Below are 24852 nucleotides of genomic sequence, written 5' to 3' on the forward strand. Positions count from 1 at the left end.
TTCCATACACATGATTTTGAACTGACATTCTCACACAGAACTGCCTTATATAGGTCTGTCTCCTCACAATCCAGCAAATGCATTTGAAGTATTTTAGTCTATGAAAGCTCATGCTGCCCGCTTCTTTCTTTCCGTTAGTATCAAAGGTGCTACAAGACATTACATACTGATTTTTTTAAAAGACATTTCCACTCACATTTCATTTACAGTAGAACTGCCTTTTAAAACTGGCCTTCATTAAATGCTCCACAAACTTAGCAAAAATGTGTTAAAGCAAAGCCTGCATCCATATACTTCCTTGACATTGAATCCATCATTGAGAAAGACCTACAGCATTAATTATTCAGTATAAAAATCCTCTTTCTCCAAGCTTTATAATATCAAAGTTTATAAATACAGCAAAACAGATAAAGCACTATATTATTATGAATTTGATAACGGGGCAATTTACTCATTACAAGTCCTGTGTTCCAGTCACTAACTCCAAGAGTCCATGCTTTATCACCTACATGCCAATTTTATGCCCTCTGCCACCTAAGATCTTGTTCTCACGTTAAGGCCATTTATGACTACCTGAAGTTCTCACCCACAAGTAACTACTAGCTTTTCTTTCTGGACATTCTAATATTTGATCTTCTGCACAAAATTCTTGTATGTGTACAGAAAGACGCAAACAGAAATGCAAAATACAGCAAGACAAAATACAGTCGGTATACTGTTTGCATGTTTAACTTCTAGTTAATAATTTGAACAGAACTTATCAGAAATCATAAGCAAATAGTTTATTTAGTATATATAAGCAATAAACTGTACAATGTTTACTAATAAAGGTATGGATTTACAAATTAAAAATACATATACCTTCTAATAAGTTGATAGGCATACAGTCATTAGACCCTAACTGACAGAAAAGCTGTTTACTTATAAACCAAATGTTTAGTAATGGCAGTAGTAGTAATCAAAAGTGTTTGTAATGTAAATACATTTGTACATTTGGACACAAAATATCAGGAGTGGAAACAGGAAACTTTGACTTGAATTTCATTGGTGATTTAAATTATCAAGCTTTGATTTAACCTGAGGCACTCTTAAGTTTAATCACATTCATTACAACAGGATAATGAGTTTTATAACAGTTCCCTTCTTCTTCCTCACATTTCTTTTTCTTCAAAAAAACACATCAAGAAATGTCAAAATTACCTAGCAACATTGTGTACAAAAAAGTAATCAACTCAATATAATTTCAAATTGATCCTCACAATTCTCTCTTCACATGTTTTGGTTTGCATGTTTTACTGTATTTGTGTGGCCACTCAATTATGTATGTTGTTTGAAGGATTACAGAACTTTAATAAAATAAAATACATTATTAAAATACAATATGTTCTTTCCAGGACCGAAGGAGACAAAGCAATTAATAGTGCAGATAACAATGAAAATATGAATCATAAATTAAGAAACCAGATTGTAAAAAACAATCAAGCAAACACAAGTTTTTTAAAAACTGGCTGAATAAACAGTCTTCATCTAGTATCAAAAGAAATAATAAAGATGGCACCAACAAAAATTCCTGTGGAGGATGCTCTGTGGCCAAAAAAGCCCTCTCCCTCATAGCTATCTCCCTCACTTCAACAGGTTGACACATTTTGAGCTTCACGAGGGTTTTAAGGACTAGGTAAGGTTATTTGGAAAAATTTAATTTTTCAGCTAATGCCATTGAGAGTTTTAGAAGTTTGAATTGGGCTTTGAAATAGACTGGCATCCTGTGCAGTTGAGACAGCTGTCTTAAGATGGTTGAAAGGCTCAATCTCAATTAATATCCTGCAGCTCAACTTAGGACCCAATTATTAAAGGCAACCTCACATAGATGGCATTGTTTTAGTCTCAATGGGAAGTTCCCAGAAGGCTAGCTGTGGCTAAGCTATCTCTACCAAAGTACAGTTGCAACTGGTGCATCAGCTGAAGTTTACAAAATATGCTTCAAATTACAGAGGCTGCTTGAGTGTCTAATGACAGTGATGGATCTATAGGTATAACTGCCAAACAGTACTTCCCACTCCCAATCTGTGTAGCCTATCCACAAATCAACATGTCTTTCTAAAACTATGTAGCGTATCTGCAGGTAAGAAGAATATATAGGTCATATTTATCCAGATCAACAAATAAGAAATATATCATGTTGTATTCAAATAGCAATCTGCACCTTATACAAAGTATTGGAATAACCCAGTTTATCACTTCAATTCTCCTACATGATACTCAACTTTGATCTCAAAGATGTTGCAAAATTAAGGTGGCAAAAAACAAACAAACATTTTGATTAGGTTGAAGTTCCCATTTTGTTACAGACTTGCGAGAGTGGTCCTGAAGAAATTCTCTCAGCTTGGGCTTGGCAAGTAAAAAGTGAATGCTTCAGACATATCTGAATACTATTGCATGAGTAGTTCCTGGAAAAAAAATAGCACCCACCACACCGAATATGCCTAATGTATTAAATGCACGTTACACTTACAAGTACATAAACACAAATATACTGCAAGCCTTCTGAGTGGCTGTAAGAAAAATTGGGTAAATTTTGCTCTTCAAACTTCAACCAAAGTGCCTGTATCACAGAATACCTTTTTGTTTCACTACACTTTAGGTTACAACAATACTTGCTAAAAAGGGAAGTAAGTACAGTATTTTGCTGGATTCACTACACAGATAAGCAGGCAATAGCTCTAATGAAGCCAGGGAGTATTTGCTCTGCACAGATCACACGCACACACACAGTTGTTACCTTCTAGACTCTTATTGACATCCATAAGATTTAACTGCAAAATGAAAAATTCTTTTTTTATAATCAGAAAGATTGAACATTCCATCTCTAGTACTTTATTTATAGTTCAGCAGCAAACTAAGTCTTAAAAAGAGCCCCCAAGACAACACAGGTGAACACTGATTCATAATCTAGCTAACTGCTCATGAGAGCTAAAGGCTACACAAGGAGATCCCTTCCTGAAGGATGGATAATGCCAATTAACCAAATGCAGAATTTGTATTAGAAGCCTATAATTCTCAATTTGCTTGCCCAATTGAAAAGTCTGGTGCCACCTTATTTATAAGCTATTGTGCACATAAGGCTACATTCAAATTACTGGTCTACATGGCACAACCACTATAAATACAACTATGCATTCATAAATCTATGGCACCATTAGAATCCATGCTGATGTGTAAATTGCATGTGAATTGGCGAGTGCAAAAAATAAATAAATCTTCAAATAAAATGCTATGTCATATGGAACTATGTATTGCTTCAGTCCTCTTCACATATCTCATGTTTTGCTGAAATTGAAGGTTTTAATCACCATTCCTGAAAAAGCAGGATGCACAGGGTGAATTCTGTGGCATGGTGCCAATTCATCTCTACTACAGAGGAAGAAGGAAACTCAGTGATTGTCTGCTTTGTATGCAGAAGATCCCATATTAAATTTCTGGCATCTCAAGCAGGGACATAGCCAGGATTTTGGGAAAGAGGGGAGGGAGGGGTCCAGACTAAGTGCCACCATTATAATGGGGCTTGGGTGTGGTGCCATGGCAGCACGCACCATTCATTGTATCCAACGGAAGGGGGGGCGGACCCGGCGGACCCCCCCCCAGCTACGTCCCTGTCTTAAGTTCAGAAGCTTTCAACTAGTAGAACTCAAGAATGCTCTTCTCTGTCTGACACCTGAGAGAATCACTGACAGTCAGAAAAGATAATACTATGACAGGTGAACAAATATCTCAGATCTGATTTAAAGCAGTTTTATATGTTCCTATCAGGGGAATATGAGCAACTCATGGACACTCTTGATTATGCAGTGTATTATGAAGCTAAGAAAGGCAGTAGGACTGCATGATTTTACTATAGATTTTCCCTTTTCCTATCAGAATGAAAGTGAGGCTGCAATCCCATAGTCACTTACCCAGGAAATATGCCTCATGCAAATCTCTTATTTCTGAATAGATATATGTAAGGTTGTGCTTTCAGTGAATAGAATATTTACCTTCTAGTGAATCATGTACAATACAAACAGGTAAGAGACTGACTCCCATGGAGTCTTTTAATAAAAGTAACTGTATGTCATCTATGGCTATTTTCCTGCTCATAAATGCATATTCCAGTTCAATACGCAGAGTGACAATTAACATGAAATACCTTTTAATTCAAACCTGTTTTATTTAAATTGTAGCAAGTCTTACAACACATAGGATTACAGAGAAGTTTGGCAGAAGCATCATTGTATACAAATTCTGGTCCCTCATCTTAATTGCATTTATTTTAAGTGGAAATAAGTATTAAGCTTGACAAAAGAAAATCCTTTGGCATTTGCACAACAGGTTTTCTAATGAAAATAAGCCTGGACTATATGTTCAAAATGAAAACCTGCACACCATTTCTTCTTGGTTGTTCGTTGATGCTTATATTAGGCAATGGTAGAACTGTGGAGTTACAAGAAAACCAGTATATCTGCTTAAGGGAATCTGAAAACAAATGTATCTGCAGCTACTCAGGGCACAGAATCAGTTTGTTTGTTTGTTTGTTTCTTTATTTATAACAGTGATCATATTATGAGCATACATTCATCTGAAATGGTTCTTCCCTCCACATATTTGCTATTGCAAAGACAGGCACACTGCAATCTTAGAATAGCATCTTGTTCATCCAGTGTTTTGTAAACACTGACATGAAGAAATGAATAGCAGAGTTCACAGAATCATAGCCGTATCGGCACTTCTACATGACAGGGAATCCCTGGGTCTGTAATCAGTCTCCCAACTGCTGCATATTACCATGCCTCAAGAGAGGATCTGCAAACTATTTAGCTCCTAGAGACTGACTCACATTACAAAACTATATCCATAGGCACAGTCTGAAACTCATGAAAAAGAGAAAATAAATCAGAACTGAACCTTACAGAATTTAGATCTGAAACAAGGCATCAGAAATCCCTGTGTGGTCTATCTCAGGTTTTTGCCTAAACATATAAGCCTGCTCTCAAGTGGAAAATAAAACATGTAAGATTTTCCGCTCTCCATAATCCTAGCACATATTTTTTTATTCTAAGTGGTCAGCTGTTTAATATTAACTTTATTTATAAGGGGGAGGGAATAGTTTACAATCACAACTGGTCCCCTTTAAATTATTTTTAAATTTCCCAATCTTTGTTAGCCCAATTCTACATCCAGCAAGAAAGCAAACTGTTTAACCCTGCATTTCTGAATTATTCATAATATACACTTCATCCTGATAAGAAGTTACTTAGGATACAACTGTGGTTTCTTGGTCCAAAGCAAACATTTTGCTACTATTAAAAACACTGGCAAGTCTTCATGCAAATGTCAGACAGTCCTGTACAGCCTTGAACACATTGCTCAAAAGGATGCTTTCTAGCCAGTAAGAATGTGCTTTGGTATTAATCACACAGCCCCCAGCTGAGGGTTACAAATGAGTAACTGGGAAGAGACCAGAGGAGGGCACATGTCAGGAAAACAGTTCGAAAAGGATGGTCTGAATGATACTCACTACTTCTTATTTCTTGGTTTTAATTCTTCAGCAGCATTTCTCAGAAAAATATAGTTTTTCTTTTGTGGGTTATAGAACTCATGCCCCTGTAAAAGTAGTTGAATTAGTATAGAGAGGTAACAACTAAATGTAAAATGAAGCTTTTTAAGTAGTCACACAACCTAATGACATTCAGCCACATGCAATTTTATAATTAACAAAAATTCACTTTAAAACCCTACAGGGCTCATATCACAGTAGAATAGCTATGTTCTCTGCACAAGATTTAAAAATAAGGAGACAAACCTTCGATTTATGTATTATCATGGGGGTGGATGCAGGGACAACACAGGTCCCCCACCAGAGCTGAATGGCCAAATCTCCCCCAACATGCCTTTACCACCTCTTTATTATTATTTAAAATCTTTTTTATGGTTTGTAATCTGGAAAAAGCTCCTTCCAAGAACTAGACTCTGAAGAGGCTTTGGCTTGTTTTATGACCATGATAGGCCCTTTTTGTAATCAGAAAAAAAAGAAGAAGAAAATAACATAAATTTAGGAAAAGCAGCAGCCTGAAACAGGACAGGGGCAAAACAGTTTATGGTACAAAACATAAAATAAGAAAAAAAATTAACCCAGTGGATTTAATTTAAAATATTTAAAAATACACTAAACACATATTACATATTTTTTTTAAAAAAAATCCTCTTCACAAGAGGTACACATTTAGACATTTTTATACTTTGAATTACTCTTGGCATCTTTGCAAAGTCTAACACTGGAGGGGAAATACACAACGTCATGCTATAGGAAAGTTAACTAGGCACACAAGAAGCAGCCTTAAGTGAGGTCTGACCATCTAATTCAGTGTGAATATATTGGAAATAGCTCTCCAATGTTTCAAATACTAAATCAGTTCTAGATGATCAATGGCCAGACCTCACATAAAGCACCTTCCCACATGCCTTTCCCAGTGCTAATTGAAGATGCTAGAGATGAAATCTGGCTGCTCTGAGGGAAAGGCAGAATATAAATGAATCAAACAAATAAATTTCCACATGCAAAGCATGTGTTTTACAATGAACTACAACCCTCCTATTATATATCAGAGATGAACTCAACATTATCTAAACATTTTCATACATAAATAACTTCACATACATCTGCAGATGTAAACAGTTACATTTCAAGCAGAATTTGTATGACAGGGTCAGCTGCTTATTTGAAACATCTTAAGGTTTCATATGGTCAGATATGGCATTCTGACTACTGTATATACTCATGTATAAGTCGACCTCATGTATAAGTCGAGGGCAGTTTTTGGATCCAAAATCATGGATTTTGATATGACCCGTGGATAAGTCGAGGGGCAAACACTGGAGGATGTTATAAAAGATCTAAAGGAGGGGGGAAACAAAGCACCACTTCCCTCCCTATATTTCACTCTCTGGACCTCTCCCAAGCATCAGTCTCAGCATGGAAAAGGGGAAACAAACCTCAGTGTTCATGCGTGCGTGTGCGTGCATGCGCGCGCACACACGCACACTCTCACACACACTCTTCCCCTTACCAAAAGCATCTCCAAGGCACATGGCTTGCGAAAAGGAGGACAGACCCCACTGTCTCTCTGCTTGTCACCCCCAGGACTCCAAGGTTCAGGGCTTTCAGAAATAGAGGACAGGGCTTTTTCTCTCTCTGCTTTTCACCCCCAAGACTCATAGCTTTCAGAAATAGAGGACAGGGCTTTCTCTCTCTCCTTCTTACCCCCAAGACCTCCAGGCAAAATGGGCAACAAGCCTGGGCATACTTTCTTTGTGTTCCTTCTGTCAAGTAGCAGCTAGTTAGGTCTGGCTCAGCAGGAAGGCTGAGAGCCTGGGATACAGACACATACAGACACACACAGACACACAGACACACACAGAGGGGGAGAGGAGGAAATGAGAGCCGGCGCCGGGTCTTCAAACAGGGAGCCGTTACAAGGCTACAGAGGAAGGTGGGCATTTCTTCTTTCACAAAATTTATTAGCATTAACTCATTGACCCTTCCGTAAGTCTACCCAGGATTTTGGACTTTATTTTGGGGCATAAATTTTTCGACTTATAGTCAAGTATATACGGTACATTCCAGTAACTTTTCAATACCACAAATAACGTTTCCCTTCTATGACAACAGACTTCAGTCTGATAAAGGAAAGATAAAGGGATGATGAGTTTCTCCAGTGATAGCTACTGGACCACTGCTATCTTTACATTTCTTCCAACTTACCTTTGACCAATCATAACTGGAGGCATATGCAAATATGTTGCCATTATGGTTGAAGCAACAAGCAGATATTGGCTGGTCCAATTGTTCTGATGTTTTTAGCTTTGTCCGTGCATCTTTATCCCAAAAGCTGAATCTACCATCAGAGCCTACAGTTGCAAGAGTACCATGGGCTGGATGAAAGGCGATTCCATTTACCTTATGAGTAACAATTAATTTAAATTTAGTTTAAACATATTTATTCCACTCTTCATCGGAAAAGGTTGCAAGAGGGGTTTATATAATACAAATGGCAAACATGACATTTTCTCAGACTTACAATCTAAAAGACATTATGCAAAATAAAAAAGGAAAAAGGAAAACAACTAGAGCACCGATTTTTAATGCTGCAAAGTTTCCATATTGGACCATGAATGGAAACATTTTAGAGGAAAAGGAAAAGCCAAATGGGGCTGGCCTATCAGCACAGCCAATGGAGATGCTTTCTTCCTTATCACTTCCCAAATTAATACACACAGTATGTAAAACTGCAGCAGAGGGGATCAGATACCTCTCCCAGTGTTGTTGGATTGCACTTCCCAGTACTGCTTACCAGTGGCTATGCTGGTGAGGGTTGCTGGGATGTACAGTCCAACATCACCTGCACGTCTACATGATTCCTACCCAATATAAAACAAAGCAGTCATACAATACATGCACAATTCCTATAAAAGAAATGTTTTATATGCTTTATGAGTCTATATTAGGAGTTTTGGTCATTTGAGACCATCAAGAAATAAAGCCTCTATAATGGACAAGGAATATCGCTTTTTCCTACTATGGGCTGGTTGATGGTGGCTCCAGCACCAGAGATTGTGGATCTCCTCCAACTATGTGTTTCCTTACTTTTATCACTGAACAAATTAAAGTCATTAACTTATGAAGGAGAAAACCAAAAGATACATTGAGGGACATCCTTAGTTCAATACTTTAACTGTTTGGAGTAAGAAATAGGTGTTGCTATATTTTAAATTTATCCAAATAAAATCTCATTAATGTTCTCACCACAGAATGACAGTCACAGAGGATGAAATGGACTGGGGCTATGTAGCTCTTGCTTTAAAACTGCACTGCCTTACTTTGGGTCTCATTCAGTGAACATGCTAGAAAAGGGGCAAGGATTCTCTAGCCCACAGACCTAATTTGTCTTGGTTCATCAGTCTTTAAGCCTATGCTCCTCTCCATCCCTGAACTCCTGCTTTCACAAAAAGGACAGGAAAGCAAGCAGGTGACAGCCTCAAAAATTACTCTTCAAGGCTTTGGTTAAATCTGCTTGGCCCTTTCTTGCCTTCTGCAATGAAGGTTGCTGCAGAAGGAATGAAGCTAACTGAGAATTCAGCCATAACCTAAGAGGGGGAGCTCCTCAAAAATCTATCCCAAAACCTCTGCCTAAGGTTTGATGTCCCCATTGGCGACGAGTGGCAGGCAAATGTTCCTCTCCATTCAGCAAAAGGCATGAAGTTCCATGCCCCTTTCTGCATGGAGGAAGACAGAATGGGCCCAATAACATGAGTGCTCATGGAGGAGGGAGAAATGCCCTGGTATAATGCAGCCCTCTACAATGGGTCTGCGGCATGGTGGGTAGAATCTGGTCTTCAAGACCAATTTTGTTATCTGGCCCTGTGCTAGAGTATGATAAAATGCTAGGAGAGCATTTTAAGATATTGGAAATAATTTGTAAAGAAGCAGCTATGAATCTCTGCTCAAGGCAATGCAAAAATATCGTTTTTTTAAATCCCAAAACATATTTCACTAGAAGATAAATATCTTGAGTTGACAATGAAGCATGCAAAAGCTCTTTGCTTGCTGCCAATCTGGTTGTTACAGATGTCACTTTTCTCCCTCTACACAGAAAGTACAAGTCGTCTCTGTAGGGACAAAATGTCAAAGAATAGAGGGCCCAGATTTGACATCATAGCTATATTTAACTACCCTAGAGGATACTTACTTCATGGCATGCGAAATACTTACAGCATATATATCCTGAGGTGCAGATGTGTTTGTGCCATTGGATCGATGACATTTGAAGGTAAAGTTGTCTTTGGCACTGAAAAAAAACACCAAAGTTCTTAATTTCAAACTTCACACAATAACCTACTTCTACAAGCCCCATGCTTCAGAAGCCAAAAGCAGCCCATTTCAAGACACTTACGGATTTGGTGGGTTAATGTAATGAATGGCTACTCGTCCTTCAATGCTTCCAAGGGCAAATCCTGTTGGTTTGTTCACTTTGTCTTTAAAAATAGCCACACATCGATGCTAAGTAAGAGAGATTGTGTTTTAATTAGATCTCAGAGAACCTAACTATTAACTCGGCTGGGCAAATTCTGCAGGTGTACAACATACCATGAAAGCTGATAATCAGTTAGAGTTGCACAAACAATTCACTGATTGTCAGAACTATATGCTTCTAATGCTTTTGACCAACTGATAGCCTAAACAAGAGAAGATGCAGAACTAGGAACTAGATAATTCTGTTGGGCTTAAGTACTACCATATATATTCGTCTTTAAGTCTAAAAATTTATGCCCAAAAATTGACAGTAAATCCCAGGTTGACTTATTTACAGGTCAGTATGATAATGTGATAGCAGATCTTTCAGATTTCTCCTGTGGTGGGAAGACAGTTTCTTTTTCTCTCATCCCAAGTAGAAAGAGTCCTGAGGGATTAATTGCTTTTAAACAAACTAACAGACTCTCTCCCGCCATCTGGTCACCACTACCTGGGTGAAGGCTGAAACCAAAGTTGAAACAAACAACCTCAGTTAGAGTCTCTTGTGCTGTACACACACATGCACACACTGAAGGAAACTCCAAGTTTTATCCTTGATTTATCCATGGGTCATGGCAAAATCCAAACTTTTGGCCCCAAAACCTGACGTTGACGTATACATGAGATCGACTTACAGATGAGTATATATGGTACTTTCAAGTTGATAACAGAATAAACTGAAACTTATTTCAATGCATTAGAAATTACATTTGTCTTACTAGACAGCATGAATATTTAGTAGCATTCATGAATGATAAATTCTGCTGGAAAGACATAACTCAGTATATGTATTTTTTGCATTTATTGGTGCTTGTAACTACAAAAACAGGCAGCTATAAGTCAATGACCCATTTTGAATATAATACAAAAACATGCTTTAATGTTATGCAAAGGCAGGCATGAGCCTTGGAATTGTGTCCTCTACTCCTCTTATATAGTAATAAGGACAAGATAAAGGCATTCATCTTCTTTTTTAAAAAAATATTAACTGCAGGTATTCCCCGAAGTACAAACTGCCATTTAACCTATTTTTAAAAAACAAGCCAGGATTGGGGTGGAAGGGGAAGGAATACAGAAACCTAAAGCTCATGCTTACTCATAATAGGCTATGTCTAAAAGAGACCACAAATTAAAAGGTCAGTGTTAAACTAGCTTTGTAACGAAGTGGCCAATTGCAGTGATCAAGATTTGCTTAAGGTAACAAACACTGTTAGTAAAATCTACCTATCAATTAACAAATAATCCAGCACTATTTCTTCTATGTAAGGCATGCAGAAAAAAGAAACCAGCAAGTGACAACACTTCTACAATTTAGTGGAGATGGGCAAAAAACAAGTATACTGTAATTATCCAGATTTTTAAAACTTTTGAATGTTAACTACTGAGCCTCAAGTGTTTTGTCCAGTTATACACAAACATTGTGGTTAGAGAGGTCTTAGAATATTTAACTCTTCCAAGTTATAGCAAAGCAATGCAGTCATTATTCTGCCCACCAAGGGCTAAGAATAAACCAAGTTTATTTTCTTGATTTGAAGTTATCCCAGCTGCATTACTTTTATGGCATTTGCTGCTAATGAAATCAAGTTTCCATGAGAAATACAGATTTAAACCTTTGAAGACTTTTGGGAGCCATTCCCTCCCCTCTTCCCACCCAGTGTGTACTGCTGGCTGCACTCAACATACATAAATCTAGCATTCCAAAAATGGTGCAATTCAGTGAGCATATGCATGAAGGCTCAGTTTAGATTTCTCAAACAGTAGTCCACCACACCACATACTGCTTTGTTTTTTGAAACTGAAGGGACTTTCAAAGCATAGCTGTATTATGGCACTGAGACCAAAAGTCAAACAAAAGTAAAAAAGAGAAGAAAAATCCTACCACATAAGACCATGCTTTCCAAGACACATCAAACAGCTTTTTATAAATTCATCTGAACAGATTTTGATCTCTTCTAATAATTACTGACTGCTTCTATTATTTTTATGTGTCTTTTAATAAACTTATTCTCCCAAAAAGATTTAAAACATTACACTTGCCCTTGTACTCATCAAAACAAGCTATGACTTTCTACAATATAAAATCATGGGTGCATTCCAGTGATGCAAAATTATATAAATGAAACAGCTATCATCAATACATTTTTAGAATATGAGGTAAATATCTAAATATGATTTTATGAGACCCAAATCCTGCCAACCAAGATTTAACTTTAGTTATTACCTGATGTTTAAGTGGAGAGTCTATTCTTCTAAATTCAGAAGGCTGATTCTCTAACTGATAAACTATCAAGCCTCTCTCTGCAGTAGCCACAACAGCCATGGGATATACCTTGGAACAAGTTGATCATTTGAATTAAAATTAATTGCTATAAAGACAGCAGTCAAGAAGACAGAAGTTAAAAGCATTTACAGGAGCATATGAATTCACATTAAGTCACTCACTCGCAATAATGATGTGTATTAGAAGCAATTCATTTTTCAATATACAACTGCTGCTCCTCCTACCCACCACAAAATAAATCTTTTTATAACAACATGTGATACAAAATCTAATTATTAATGTACATTACAGTAACAGGCCAAAAAAATGGCAAAGGAAGGCTTCCCCCCCCCCCCAGCAAATCCTTTGGAACTCATTCACTTACTACATCAGCACAGTAGCACCGTTCAGGTAACTGCAAAGTCATCATTGGAGTCGGTGATCGTGTATCCCAAAACTGTATAAAAATCAAACAAGATATTAATAACCCCCCACTTGAGATATTGGATTGACTGTTTTAAAATGAAACAGCTTTGAGTTGCCTCCATGCTATTAAGAGGGCTGGTTCTAAGAAGCCTGCATATTCCATATACCATGATGAACTCGAGATATTCTGTTTAAATACAATCTGAGTAAGCTGGTGGCACAGTGGCCTAATTAAAGGACAGCAAAGAACTTTACAGACAAATAAGAATAGATAAGAATAGCATATTAATATGCTTACCATGTTAAAATTCCTATAGGAAGAAAGTTCTATATCACTACCAAGGTCCTGGAAAAATTCACATACATCTAAAGATTTCTTAAGATACAGGACAGCACTCTTTACATACTTTAAACCAGAGCTTGGAAAAGTCACTTTTTAAACTCCCAAAATCCTGCAGGTAATCTCTTGTGAAAAACTTTGGGATGTATAGTCCTAAAATTAATTATTCCAAGCTCTGCACACAGTTCTCTGCACTAAAGCATCCAGAGAGAACCAACAGCCTCACAGTAAAGGCTGTTCAACAGTGGAACACACTCCCTTGGAGTGTGGTGGAGTCTCCTTCTTTGGAGGTCTTTAAGCAGAGGCTGGATGGCCATCTGTCGGGGATGCTTTGATTTAGATTTCCTGCATGGCAGGGGGTTGGACTGCTGGTCTCTTCCAAATCTATGATTCTATGGATATACCCCATGCACAGATGGTACAAAGCCAGAACTTGAAACAATTATTGATTTTTATTCCAACTCCCAGCTATCGTGGCCAGAAGTGCTAATATTCTCAAAGCTGTAGTCCAATAACGTAACTTTTCCAAACTATGTTACAGATTGGAACTGGGCAGGGCAAGGAGACACTACATGATTAATAATAATTACTGTATTGTTTCACTTAAAAAAAAAACTTTTTTAGAGTTTGTTCACAAAATAGTTAATAAATTAATTTGGCTTTAATGTTGACTTTTTAGTCTTTTTAATAATCAAGCTTCGGTTGATATGCCAGCTGCGTCCCTACCTGGACAGAAAGGACCTTGAAGCAGTGGTACTTGCACTAGTAATCTCTCGTTTAGATTTCTGTGATGTGCTCTACTTGGGGCTACCCTTGTACCAAGTTCGGAAGCTTCAATTGGTTCAAAATGCGGCAGCCAGATTGGTCACCGGGACACCGGATCTGACCATATAACACCAGTATTGAAATCTCTTCACTGGCTGCCAATTAGCTTCTGGGTGCAGTACAAAATGTTGGTTATTACTTTTAAAGACCTACATGGATCGGGCCCAAGTTACTTGCGGGAATGCCTCTCCTTACATAAGCTGCCCCACACTCTTAGAACATCTGGAAAGTTTTTATGAGAACATCATGCCAGGTTAATGACAACCTCCCATAGGGTGTTCACTGCCGCAGTCCCAAAATTATGGAATGGCCTACCACTACCTTAGAGGCATTTAAGAAGGCACTCACGATGGATCTCTTCCGGCGGGCTTATCCACCAGATTCCATATAAAAGGTTATGATGATCGCCCCACTCTTGACTATGATTGTTGGCTAATTGCTGAACTGCTATTTTAGAGAACTAATAGGAATGTTGGTGAATTCAGTATTAGTATTTTGTACTATGTATCATTCTGATTGTATTTTGTACTATGCATCATTTTAATGATGTAATACCGCCTTGATCTGTGGGAAAGGCAGGAAATATAAACAAACATTATTATTATTATTATTATTATTATTATTAATGTGTAAGCCACCTTGAGTCCCAGTCTTGTGAAAAAGGCAGTATATAAACAAAGTTAATAACAACAACAGCTTTCCAAAATGAACTCTTGGCTGACCTGACAATCAAACCAATTCAAACCTCAAACTCTTAATGTTCAACCCCAAGACGCTTATTAGGAAGAAAGCTCTCTGAACATGATGAAACTTGTTTCTTTGTGTGTCACTATGCTATATAAACAGACATGATTATATGCTATATGAACAGACAAAACTTCCTCTATAACACTTATTACATAAATTTCAGAAAGCATTTTCACAACAGGACAGCAGCTATCATTGGAATTAAAATATTGCTTACTTTTAAAGTTTTATCCCAGCTGCCAGTCATTACACAGCTGTAATTGGGTGCTTTAATCCAATGGACAGTCTTTACAGGAGCTTCATGCTAAAGAATAAACAGGTTTTGAAAGACAATGGGATTTGGTCTACCTAAGGATCATTTCTGACATATCTTGAAATAAGAATGCACCGCTTTCTCTCTCTTCTGAAAAGAGAGCCTAGCCTCCCCTTGCCTTTGTAATCTTTTTCTAGACATACTTATCAGGAAACACAATTTTTAAAAACTCGCCCAGAATACAAGAGAAAAGATACAATGTAATTTCATACACATCTAATCAATCAATTCTAGTTTTTACTCTCCCCATGGCCCCGAATAAAAGAGAACGATGGATGGATATGGTTTTGAAACTGAATCCTAGGTACAATGGGACCTCGATATCCGCAGAGTTGCCATTCATGGATTTGAGCATCTTTTCTTCTCCCTCCCTCCCTCCTTTCTCTTCTGAGGCTTCTGCCCTGGGCTTGGCTTCAGGGGTGGTTTGGAGATGGAGGCTGAAGCCATGTTGGCTGCAGGGAATCGGAACCAGGGTTTGGATCTCAGAGCCCCTGACCCCAGGCCCAGTACCCGGGAGGGAACCTCCAGGCCCCAAGACCCAAGCCCTGGCACCAGTTCTGGCTCCTTCCAGCCGACAGGGCTCCATCCTCCACGCCCAAAGCCAAGCCTGGGGCAGAAGCCTCAGATGGGGAGGAAGGAAGGAGGTAGGTAGGACTTCAGTTCCATTGTCCCCAAGTGCGGCACAGCCACTGGGGTCAATGGGACTTGAGTATCAACAGATTTTGATATCTGTGAGGGTATGTGTATAAGGAATGGATCTGTCATGGATATCAAGGTCTGACTGTATAAAGTTATATATACATATATTATGCAAAACACTAACTCTCATTCCAGATCTATCACTTTAAATGTGTTGCATTTAATCCTACAATATACTGCAAGATGACTGATTATTTTTATTAGAAAGAAAAATTAATATTTGTTTGTCTTGAACTTAACAGTTCTTAATGTCACTTGGGCACTAATTCACACAACCATATTCTTCCATCTACCTCACACTGTAACCTTACTACACAGTGGACAATTCATAGCTCTTTGTATGCACATGTACATACATGTGTCCCCCACTTTTTGACGACTCACTCTTCCAACTATTCTAAAGTATACCCAGAACCTGTACATTCAATGCATTTTTTAAAAATTATCACACATTTAATTTTTTAAATTTAGAATGAAAGGATGGGTCATTGAAAAGGGTTGAAAGACCAGAGCTGGGGTCTAGTGCACATAAGACAGGTACATTAAAGAGGCACTTTTGAGGCACTGTGGATGAATTAATAATAAAAGGAAATGCAGTCCCACTAGAGCCTCACTTGATGTAATTTTCCAATATTCCTCTTTTTCCCCCTCATGGGATGGCTGTTGCTTCAGCTTTTCCTTGCCTTAGCTTGGCCCCCTCCATCCCTTGAGTTGCCTGGGCAGGAAGAAGGGAATATTGTCCCAGCTCTGCTCACCCTACATGTCTTTGTGCGTGTGCCTCCACCTGTCCCATCAGCCTCTCCTCCTCCGCATCTGCTGCCTTCACTCAGCTGCTGAAAGGCAGCTATGCTTACTGCTTCTTCTACTGCTGCCACAGCTTTTCTTCATGGCATATGAGCAAAGGGAGTGGATTGGCAAGGGAGAGGATGCAGAAAGACTAATGGGACCAGTGGAGGTACATACAAACACATAGGGGGAATGCTGAGGTAGTATTCCCTCTCCCTGCTCAAGCTAATGTGACTAGTCAGTCTTTACCACTGGGAAGTGTGGAGGGGAGATGAACCACCTCCTGGGTTCAAAGGAAGGGTCTCTCTCTCTCTCTGTGAATGAGGGATTTCCTTCTTTGTGAAGAAAGCTTTGCCTTTTTCTTTGGATTCCCTGTTTATCTGACACGTTAGGCATTAGAACACATGGCATCAAAACACATAATGGTTTTTCATTTCAACAATTTCTGCTTTTTGACAGTGCTCCCGTACCTAGACTGTTCTGCTATGGGTAGATGATGTCAGATAAATAAGGATTGTTAACCAACAATGATATTAGAACAAAGCAGCAATTCTTTCAAAAATGGGATGAGGTGATGGAACAACGAGGAAGTAATCTCTCCTACAAATGTAAGGGGGAATCAATGAGCACTCCAAGTAATAATAAATAAATAATAATAAATAAAACTTTTATTTATATACCGCTTTTCCTTCTGATCAAAGCGGTTCACATAGTTATCAATTATATAAACATATATCACAATACAAAGCAATATAGCACAGAATACATTACATCAACAATTTTACATAAATAATACATTTAATCCATTCACTAACACAGAAGTGGGCATTCTAATTGCATTAAGTATTGGTACACATATTTTTTAAATCACTATAAACACAAGAATCTGTATCAACAGTTAATTGAAACAACTCTTTAATTGAAACAAATCTTTAACTTGCAAGTTTTTCTTTTAAATAAAAGTTACTGTCCCCCTTTATAGTAGATTCTGTTTGACAATCATACCTGTGCAATTTGTATTGCTTGGTTACTGTTAAGATCCCACATCTTGGCAGTTTTATCACAAGATGCTGTGAACACTTTACTTCCATCCTATGGAATGTCAGAGAAAAAAGTTTTGTTACTTCATAGCATCTGTTTGTCTAAATGGAGCTGATGATGATGTATTACACGGCAAAACCTTCCCACACTCACAGAAAAGAATGATAGATTTCCATGATCAGTTTATTTATTTATGTAAATTATATTCTGCTTTTCTCCCACATGAGACCCAAAGCAGCTTATAGTGGATGACAGGTCCATTAGAATGGAGGTGCATCTTTCACCCTTCTCCACTGAAGGAAAAGTCAAAGTTTGGAGGCAAGGCTTCTAACATCTTGACACCTCCTCCCCATCACAGATATTTAAGAAATTGCCAGGTCTAATAAAGGAACATACATCACTCCAGCAAACATCTAGCACAGGTCCTGTGTGCATCTGTTGTGCTTTCGGAATAGTCTGCCCATTATCCTGGACCTCCCAACATCGTACCTGAAGTTAAAAAACAGAACATTTTAACGTACAATTCATCTGTACACTTGTTCCTCCACATTTGCGGCTTTGACTTTGCAGATTTGATTATTCACGGATTTTATTAATATGTTCTCTCTAGAAATATCTAGGTCCTCCAGCACAACTCTATGGTCAACTTTAACCAAAAGTCGAACTGAAGGACATAGAGATTCCTAGAGAGAACACTCCACTAGGCATTTGTAGCTCCTCCAGAACAATTCTATGGTCAATGTCTGGCAGATGTTGACCAGAGAGTTGCACTGGAAAACCTAGAGATTCCTAGAGGCAGTCTCTTAGGTAAAAACATAGTGTTTTTATTATTTGCGTTTTTCCCACATTTACGGGGGGTCCTGTGCCACTAACCCCAGCGAATGTGGAGGGATGAGTGTACACCACTTTTAATGTATAAGCTTATACCTTATTTATTCTTGCAAGAATCCTTAAGACTAGTTAGTTATCCTTATCTTACATAATGATAATGAAAGCAGAGAAAGGCTGGCCATCCAGTGAGTGTCCTAATTTAGTTGAGATTTTAATAAAGGAGATAGATAGCCACCTGTATAACAACTAGACCACACTGGCTATCATTTTCAGCATCTTAGTATCTTTGTAAGCAAAAAAATGTACAATGATCTGACGAATCTGAACTCCATCCACAAATGCTCAAGTAGCAGTAAATACAGTGGGTGGACTCAGGCTCAGTCAAATTTAGAAGAGATCCTCTAATCAATGGGACAAGTTATGCATTACTAATTTGCCCCTTTATTTTCAACAGAGCAAATTTAAACAAAATTAAATCTGGATTCATCTCATTATTTATGATGGGCTCTTTCTGCAACAAGATCCTATGCATGCTTACATGGAAGCATGTCTCACTGTTCTCAAAAGAATGTAATTTAAAATTAAGTTTGAACAAAACTGCCACTTAACGGGAATTTTGTCTGTTCAAACAATTTTGTTGATCCATAGAAAGGCAAATCAGACTAGACCTTTGTGCTGCAATCCTTACCAAGGAGTATGCCCCAGTGAACTGAATTGACTAAGTTCTGAATAGACATATATAGAATGTCAAGAAGAAATATGTGAGTAACAACCTACACAGTGAAAAAAATGCAAATAAAATTTCTCTTCCTACTTCAATTTCTCATTTAATCTAACCCAGTTAGACAATTACTGGTGTATTATAATAAGAGGTAACAGATATTATATTTAAAAAAACAACCAGTGACTTCCATACTGGCAGTATAGTATTATTCAGTTTGCCTCATAATGGCGGTCTGGTTACCTTCGCCATTATCCTCTCATGGTTAATATATTTTGTCTGCAAGAAACAGCCATACAACTGGGCATGTTGAGCACACAGCTTGGCTCAGTACCTTCTTTCATTTTTTTTACTTACATCATTTGCCCATGATCCTGCAATAAGGAAATTACCCGGCAATGTTGGGGGACTGAAAGCCAAACAACCAATGCTATCATCAGGTGGTGATGTAACTTCAATATCCTGAAACAAAACAAAAGTTGCACATACTTTCTAATGCATGTACACAACATACATTTTAAATAGTTAAAAAAAAATCAAACGAAAAAGTTTCACAATTGCAAAATTCTTGGAAGTCATACCAAACACCCACAAGCAAAATAAAGCTGTAGCCTGCTCTATCATAGACTCACCTGCATGTAAACGACACTAAGGCTGCATGCATCCTTACTGCAGAAATAATTCAGTTTGACCCCATTTTAGCTGCCATGGCTCAAGGCTATGGAACTCTGGGAATGGTAGTTTGCTCCACTCTGCTCTGATGCTACAACAAACTATAATTCCCAGAATCTTATAGCTTTAAGCCATGGCAGTTAAAGTGGGGTCAAACTGGATTATTGCTGCAAAGTGGATGCAGTTTAAGAGGCAGAGAAATAACTTACTTCACTGTATGCAAAATACAGTCTTCTATGTCTAAAGCTTTACATAACCATACACGTTATAAACAGAAGCAAAGTACCTATAATGTACTGTGATTCCCGCAAAAAAACCTTAATCTGATGTGAAGTCGAAGGCTTTCATGGCCAGCATCCATAGTTTTTTGTGAGTTTTTCAGGCTATGTGGCCATCTTCTATAAGAGTTTATTCCTGACATTTCACCAGCATCTGTGGCTGGCATCTTCAGAAGATGCCAGCCACAGATGCTGGCAAAACGTCAGGATTAAACTCTTACAGAACATGGCCACATAGACTGAAAAACCCACAAAAAACAAACCTTAATCTCATCATTCACATCATTCTACATGTACTGTATAACATTTTGAACTATAAACATCCAGGGATAGCCATGTTGGCCCTTTACTATAATAGGAACTATGCCTGTATTAGGACTGTATTAGGAGTACATTTTCATTGCCAAATTTTAAACTGAATTTCTACCCTGCCTTCCTCTGGCATAGGACTCAAGTCAACTTACAAGAAATTTAAACAAAGTATGCCTAAAAATCTTGTTTATACCAAAGTTAAAAAGCAATTAAGTAAAGCTAAAACTAGTGAGCCAACTGTGCACTGTAAATATCTGATTTGGCCACAATGGCAAGTCTTAAATCCCATTTGGATCTCTACAATTCTATGTGACTGGGGAGGAAGCTGCTTTCCAAAAGGTGTTAGAAAGTTCAGCTGATCCAAAGAACAACAGCAGACTGGGCTGGTTACAGTAAGCACACAACTCTCTGATTATAAAAGCCACACTGCCTATCTGTCTGGTTCTTGACACAGGTCAAAGTGCTAAATATGGCCTTTGAAGCCTTGCTATCTGAAGGACCATATTCTCCCATATGAACCTGCCCAAGTTCTGAGATCTGGGCAGGAGGCCTTCTCTTCATCTCATCACCCTCACAGGTATGTGTGGTGGGGAAGGTAGGAGCAGAACTTCTTGGTGGTGAATTCTAGGCTCTGGAACTCACTTCCTTGCAAGGCTGGACTGACAGCATTGTTGTTGTCTGTCCTCCAGCAGTGAAAAACCCATTAAAAATTTTCTGACAGGCTTCTGGAATATATTTTTTAAATAATAAAGCTGGGAGGAGGATTTCAATTATTTTTAATGTTATCATTTGGTTACATTTTAACATATTAAGCTTGACTACAACCCTGTATTTATCTATATTGTTTCTTTAATTTTGTAAGGTACACTGTAGAAATAAAGCAGTCTGACACCACTTTAGTGCCTTCCTATGGAACCCTGGGATTGGTAGTTTTACAAGGTCTTTAACCTTCTCTCCCAATGAATGCTGGTGCCTTGCCAAACTACAAACCCTGGGATTATGTAGGATGGCATCATGGCAATTAAAGTAGCATTGAAGAGAATTATTTCTACAGTGTAGAAGCATCTTGAGTCCCAGCTCTGGAGCAAAAGCACGATAGAAATAAAATAAAAATAAACAAACAGCCTTGGGGGGAGGCCCACAATGCCAGTTGTGAAAGAAACATAAATCAAGCCATAGCTATTCTAACTTTCCCCAAGGAATTGTTCACATATTTACAGACTGGGATACATAACTGCTACTGTTATTTTTGGTACTTGAAGGTATTTGAGGTTTTTATGTATGAACCTGAATTTTAAAAATAAAAATTATATTTCTCCCCATGTGAATAAAGGCTGAATACCTTCATTGGATTGTGGTTATCTGTAGCTGTGCTGCCAAACATGCTGGTGCCACCAGTTCCGAATCCTGATGTTGACCCAAACAAACTCATTTTGGCCCTGTGAATAACAGAGTTGAAAGCATTTCAGTAAGTAATTTGCTATACAGACTATTTAACACATAAATCCATGTACAGGAATGACACCCTACAAATAAATGATTTAAATTGACCTGAATTAAAAGGGGTTCAAAGAACAATCCTATTCATATTTATCTAAAAGTTAGTTTAACTGTGACTTTCAAGTACATGCACTCATCACAAAAGTCCAAGGCTGCCAATCTATACTTACCTAGAAGTGATTCTGAACAGTTGGTAACTATTTTGGTGCAGGTATGTACAAATGACTACACTATAATATGGCAGTGATACTTCCTCACACTGTATAAGGATTGATGCCTTACTTCAATACTCTCAGACAAAGGCCTGAGTTCCTTAGAGGAAGTAGCATGTCTCATAATGCAATGCTTCCTAGGCTGCATTCCCTCCGCCCCTCAGGTGTCAGGGACTCTATTTGTGCCTATTAGGTACAACTACTTCTTTCTATCCCAGTAACTAAAGTCTTGCAGAGTCGATATAACACCACTTTGAGCAGCACTATCATAATACTGTAGTTAAATATCACAAATTATATTGAGGCATACTTTATCGTGCTAGTTCACACCAGGAAAGAATCAAGCCTTGACCCTTAACCAACCATTTTCCTTCACTTACCAGCTCATTTGTGCAATTTTACCTTACTCTCAAATGTCAATAATGGGATCATAAATACATTTAACATACTCAGTGGCTGAAGCAGGGCTGGTGGAAGCTTAAGCCATTCAGATACTTTTCACTACTGTATAACTATAATGCCTTACCTCTTCTCACGCTGCCTGAGGCATAAAATATCAGGAGGGGCGAAGGCTCTCCTAGCCTGGGCAAACTTTTCCAGTTAAGAATATGTATTTTAAAGCTTGCCTCGTAACAAGAGGTTGAAAACACCAGTTATTGGCTGCTGCAATAATGGCACCATTCTCTCTTTTCCCAACTACTGCCAAAAAACCTCTGCATCTTTTGTACTGGTTTCCTATGCTATTACTGGCTGCATCCGCCCTGGTGCCCCAACAAACTACAATTCCCAGAATTCCATACCACTGAGCCACTGCAGTTAAAGTGGCGTCAAACCAGATTTTATTTCTGCAGTGTGGATGCAGCTAGTCCACAGGGCAGCCAAGGCGAGTGGTTTTTGGTGGAAGCAAAACGGGGGCTGCTTCTCCAGCCAAGTCTGCGACTGTTGGGGGGAACCTTTTCAGAAACGAACTTCTGTTCTCCACATCCGGGAAGAAGGTGTGGGCAGAGATCTACTTTCCTTCAGCCAGGAGTCCCCCGTCCTCCTATGTCTCTGCGTTTCATTCTTCCTGCCGGGGTCCCTTACATTTCTCCCGACTGAAACCCACACACTCCAGGGCCACTGAGCGGTTTCTGGGGCCAGGCCAGTCTCTCCGTCGGAAGCGCAATATAAGGCAGCCACCCTTAATGCTGAGGAGAGGCCAGCCTCCTCTGTCAGGGCTCACAACAAGCGCCAACTCCCAGAATTCCATAGCCCTGATCCAGGATCCCGAAAGGAAGGCGGAAGGGCCACAATTTAGGACGGGAATGAAGAGGAAGGAAGGGAGGCGGGCGAGGGAACCGAACCGGAGCTCCCCCGGCGCTCTGAAGCGGGGAGAAGGAAGGGACCCGGAGGACTTACCCGCCGCTTCCTTCCACTCTTTTTCCTCGGCGGCGACAAGGCAGGCTCAGCCTCCCAGCACAGGCCCGTCCTGACTGCGCATGCGCCGATGAGAAGCACGTTGACCAGCGCCCAGCAGCGAGGCTTGAAGGTGGGCGTGGCCCGCGGCAAGGGGCGGGGCCGGGAGAGTTCTATCCGCCATCCGTCCCCCAGGAGGACCAATAGGAGCACAGCTTTGGGCGTTCTCCGTCGTCGGCGTGGCGGGAACCAGCGAGGCCGAGTAGTTTTACGCTGTAGGCATTGGCAGCGAACAAACAGCCGAGTGGCACGAGCGGGAAATCACTTACCTTCCGCACCATCAGAAACAGCCAGGCATCCTATTGTATACAGACTTTCTAAAGGGGTAGCTAGCAGTGCGGGAGAGGACGCGGACACCACTTGGCCCGCCTTCCTCACATGGCAGCGGAGACTTCCTGGGTTTGATTATCTGAGGAGGAGGAGACCCCAAGGGCCCCGATCCAGTCCAGCCCCAGTCTGCCATGCAGGAACTCTCCGTCAAAGCATCCCCAGTGACAGATGGCCACCCAGCCTCTGCTTAAAGACCTCCAAGGAAGGAGACTCCACTACACTCTGAGGAAGGAGTCTGTTCCACTGTCAAACAGCCCCCTTACTGCCAGGAAATTCCTCCTAATGTTGAGGTGGAATCTCTTTTCCTGTAGCTTGCATCCATTGCTCCGGGTCCTAGTCTCTGGAGCAGCAGAAAAAAAGCTTGCTCCCTCCTCAATATGACATCCTTTCAAATATTTAAACAGGGCTATCCTATCACCTCTTAACCTTCTATTCCCCAAACTAAACATTCCCAGCTCCCTAAGCCTTTCCTCATAGGACATGGTTTCCAGACCCTTCACCATTTTGTTCTCCCTCCTCCGGACACGCTCCAGTTTCTCAATGTCCTTTTTGAATTGTGGTGCCCAGAACTGGACACAGTGTTCCAGGTGGGGCCTGACCAGAGCAGAATAGAGTGGCACTGTTACTTCCCTTGATCTAGACACTATACTTCTATTGATGCAGCCTAAAACTGCATTGGCCTTTTAAGCTGTCGCACATCGCACTGTTAACTCATGTTCAACTTATGGTCTGTTTGGATCTCTTTCACATGTAGTTTCGTTCAGCCAGGTGTCCCCCATCCTATATCTGTGCTTTTCATTTTACACCCTAAATGCAGGTATTAATATGCTATCTCTAGGTCCTCCAGTGCAAATGCCAGAGGTCAACCATAAAGTTGTACTGGAGAACGTAGAGGTTTCTAGAGAAAACCCTTCTCTAGGCATTTGTAGGTCCTCCAGGATGATTCTGGGATCAAGAAGTTGAATCAGTGTATTATGTCCTACTTTATTGTACTTTCTATAA

The 24852-nt window shown here is 39.3% G+C and overlaps 1 protein-coding gene across 4 annotated transcripts; it reads right to left on the reverse strand.

Annotated features, from left to right (window-relative positions):
• Window positions 1-880: 880 nt before the first annotated feature.
• On the reverse strand, window positions 881-23536 carry RAE1 (ribonucleic acid export 1). Of its 4 annotated transcripts, none has more exons than XM_089513765.1 (13): window positions 23464-23536; window positions 21696-21792; window positions 19449-19553; window positions 17936-18028; window positions 17504-17590; window positions 14918-15004; window positions 12748-12819; window positions 12324-12431; window positions 9984-10090; window positions 9803-9878; window positions 7796-7990; window positions 5552-5637; window positions 881-1346 (listed from the first exon to the last, which is right to left on the reverse strand). In XM_089513765.1, exons 2-13 carry the CDS (start codon window positions 21783-21785, stop codon window positions 1256-1258), a joined length of 1197 nt encoding a protein of 398 aa, XP_089369891.1. In that variant the 5' UTR covers window positions 21786-21792; window positions 23464-23536; the 3' UTR covers window positions 881-1255. The 4 variants fall into 4 exon arrangements, with proteins under 4 accessions (XP_089369891.1, XP_089369894.1, XP_089369892.1 ...); XM_089513768.1 differs by having other exon boundaries at window positions 1254-2447; XM_089513766.1 differs by having other exon boundaries at window positions 1254-2813.
• Between the last annotated feature and the right edge of the window lie 1316 nt (window positions 23537-24852).

The sequence above is a fragment of the Sceloporus occidentalis genome, unplaced genomic scaffold (assembly GCF_023333645.1).
Source record: "Sceloporus occidentalis isolate IW3139 unplaced genomic scaffold, rSceOcc1.0.p SCAF_3, whole genome shotgun sequence".
In the NCBI taxonomy this organism is placed as follows: domain Eukaryota; kingdom Metazoa; phylum Chordata; class Lepidosauria; order Squamata; family Phrynosomatidae; genus Sceloporus; species Sceloporus occidentalis.

Coding starts and splice junctions, on each gene's coding strand:
- RAE1 (XM_089513765.1), bottom strand. CDS start 21,785: ATGAGTTTGTTTGGGTCAACATCAGGATTCGGAACTGGTGGCACCAGC. Junction 10,091..12,323: donor ACTCTCCACTTAAACATCAG/GTAATAACTAAA, acceptor TCTCTTACTTAG/CATCGATGTGTGGCTATTTT. Junction 9,879..9,983: donor TACATTAACCCACCAAATCC/GTAAGTGTCTTG, acceptor GTTTTTTTTCAG/TGCCAAAGACAACTTTACCT.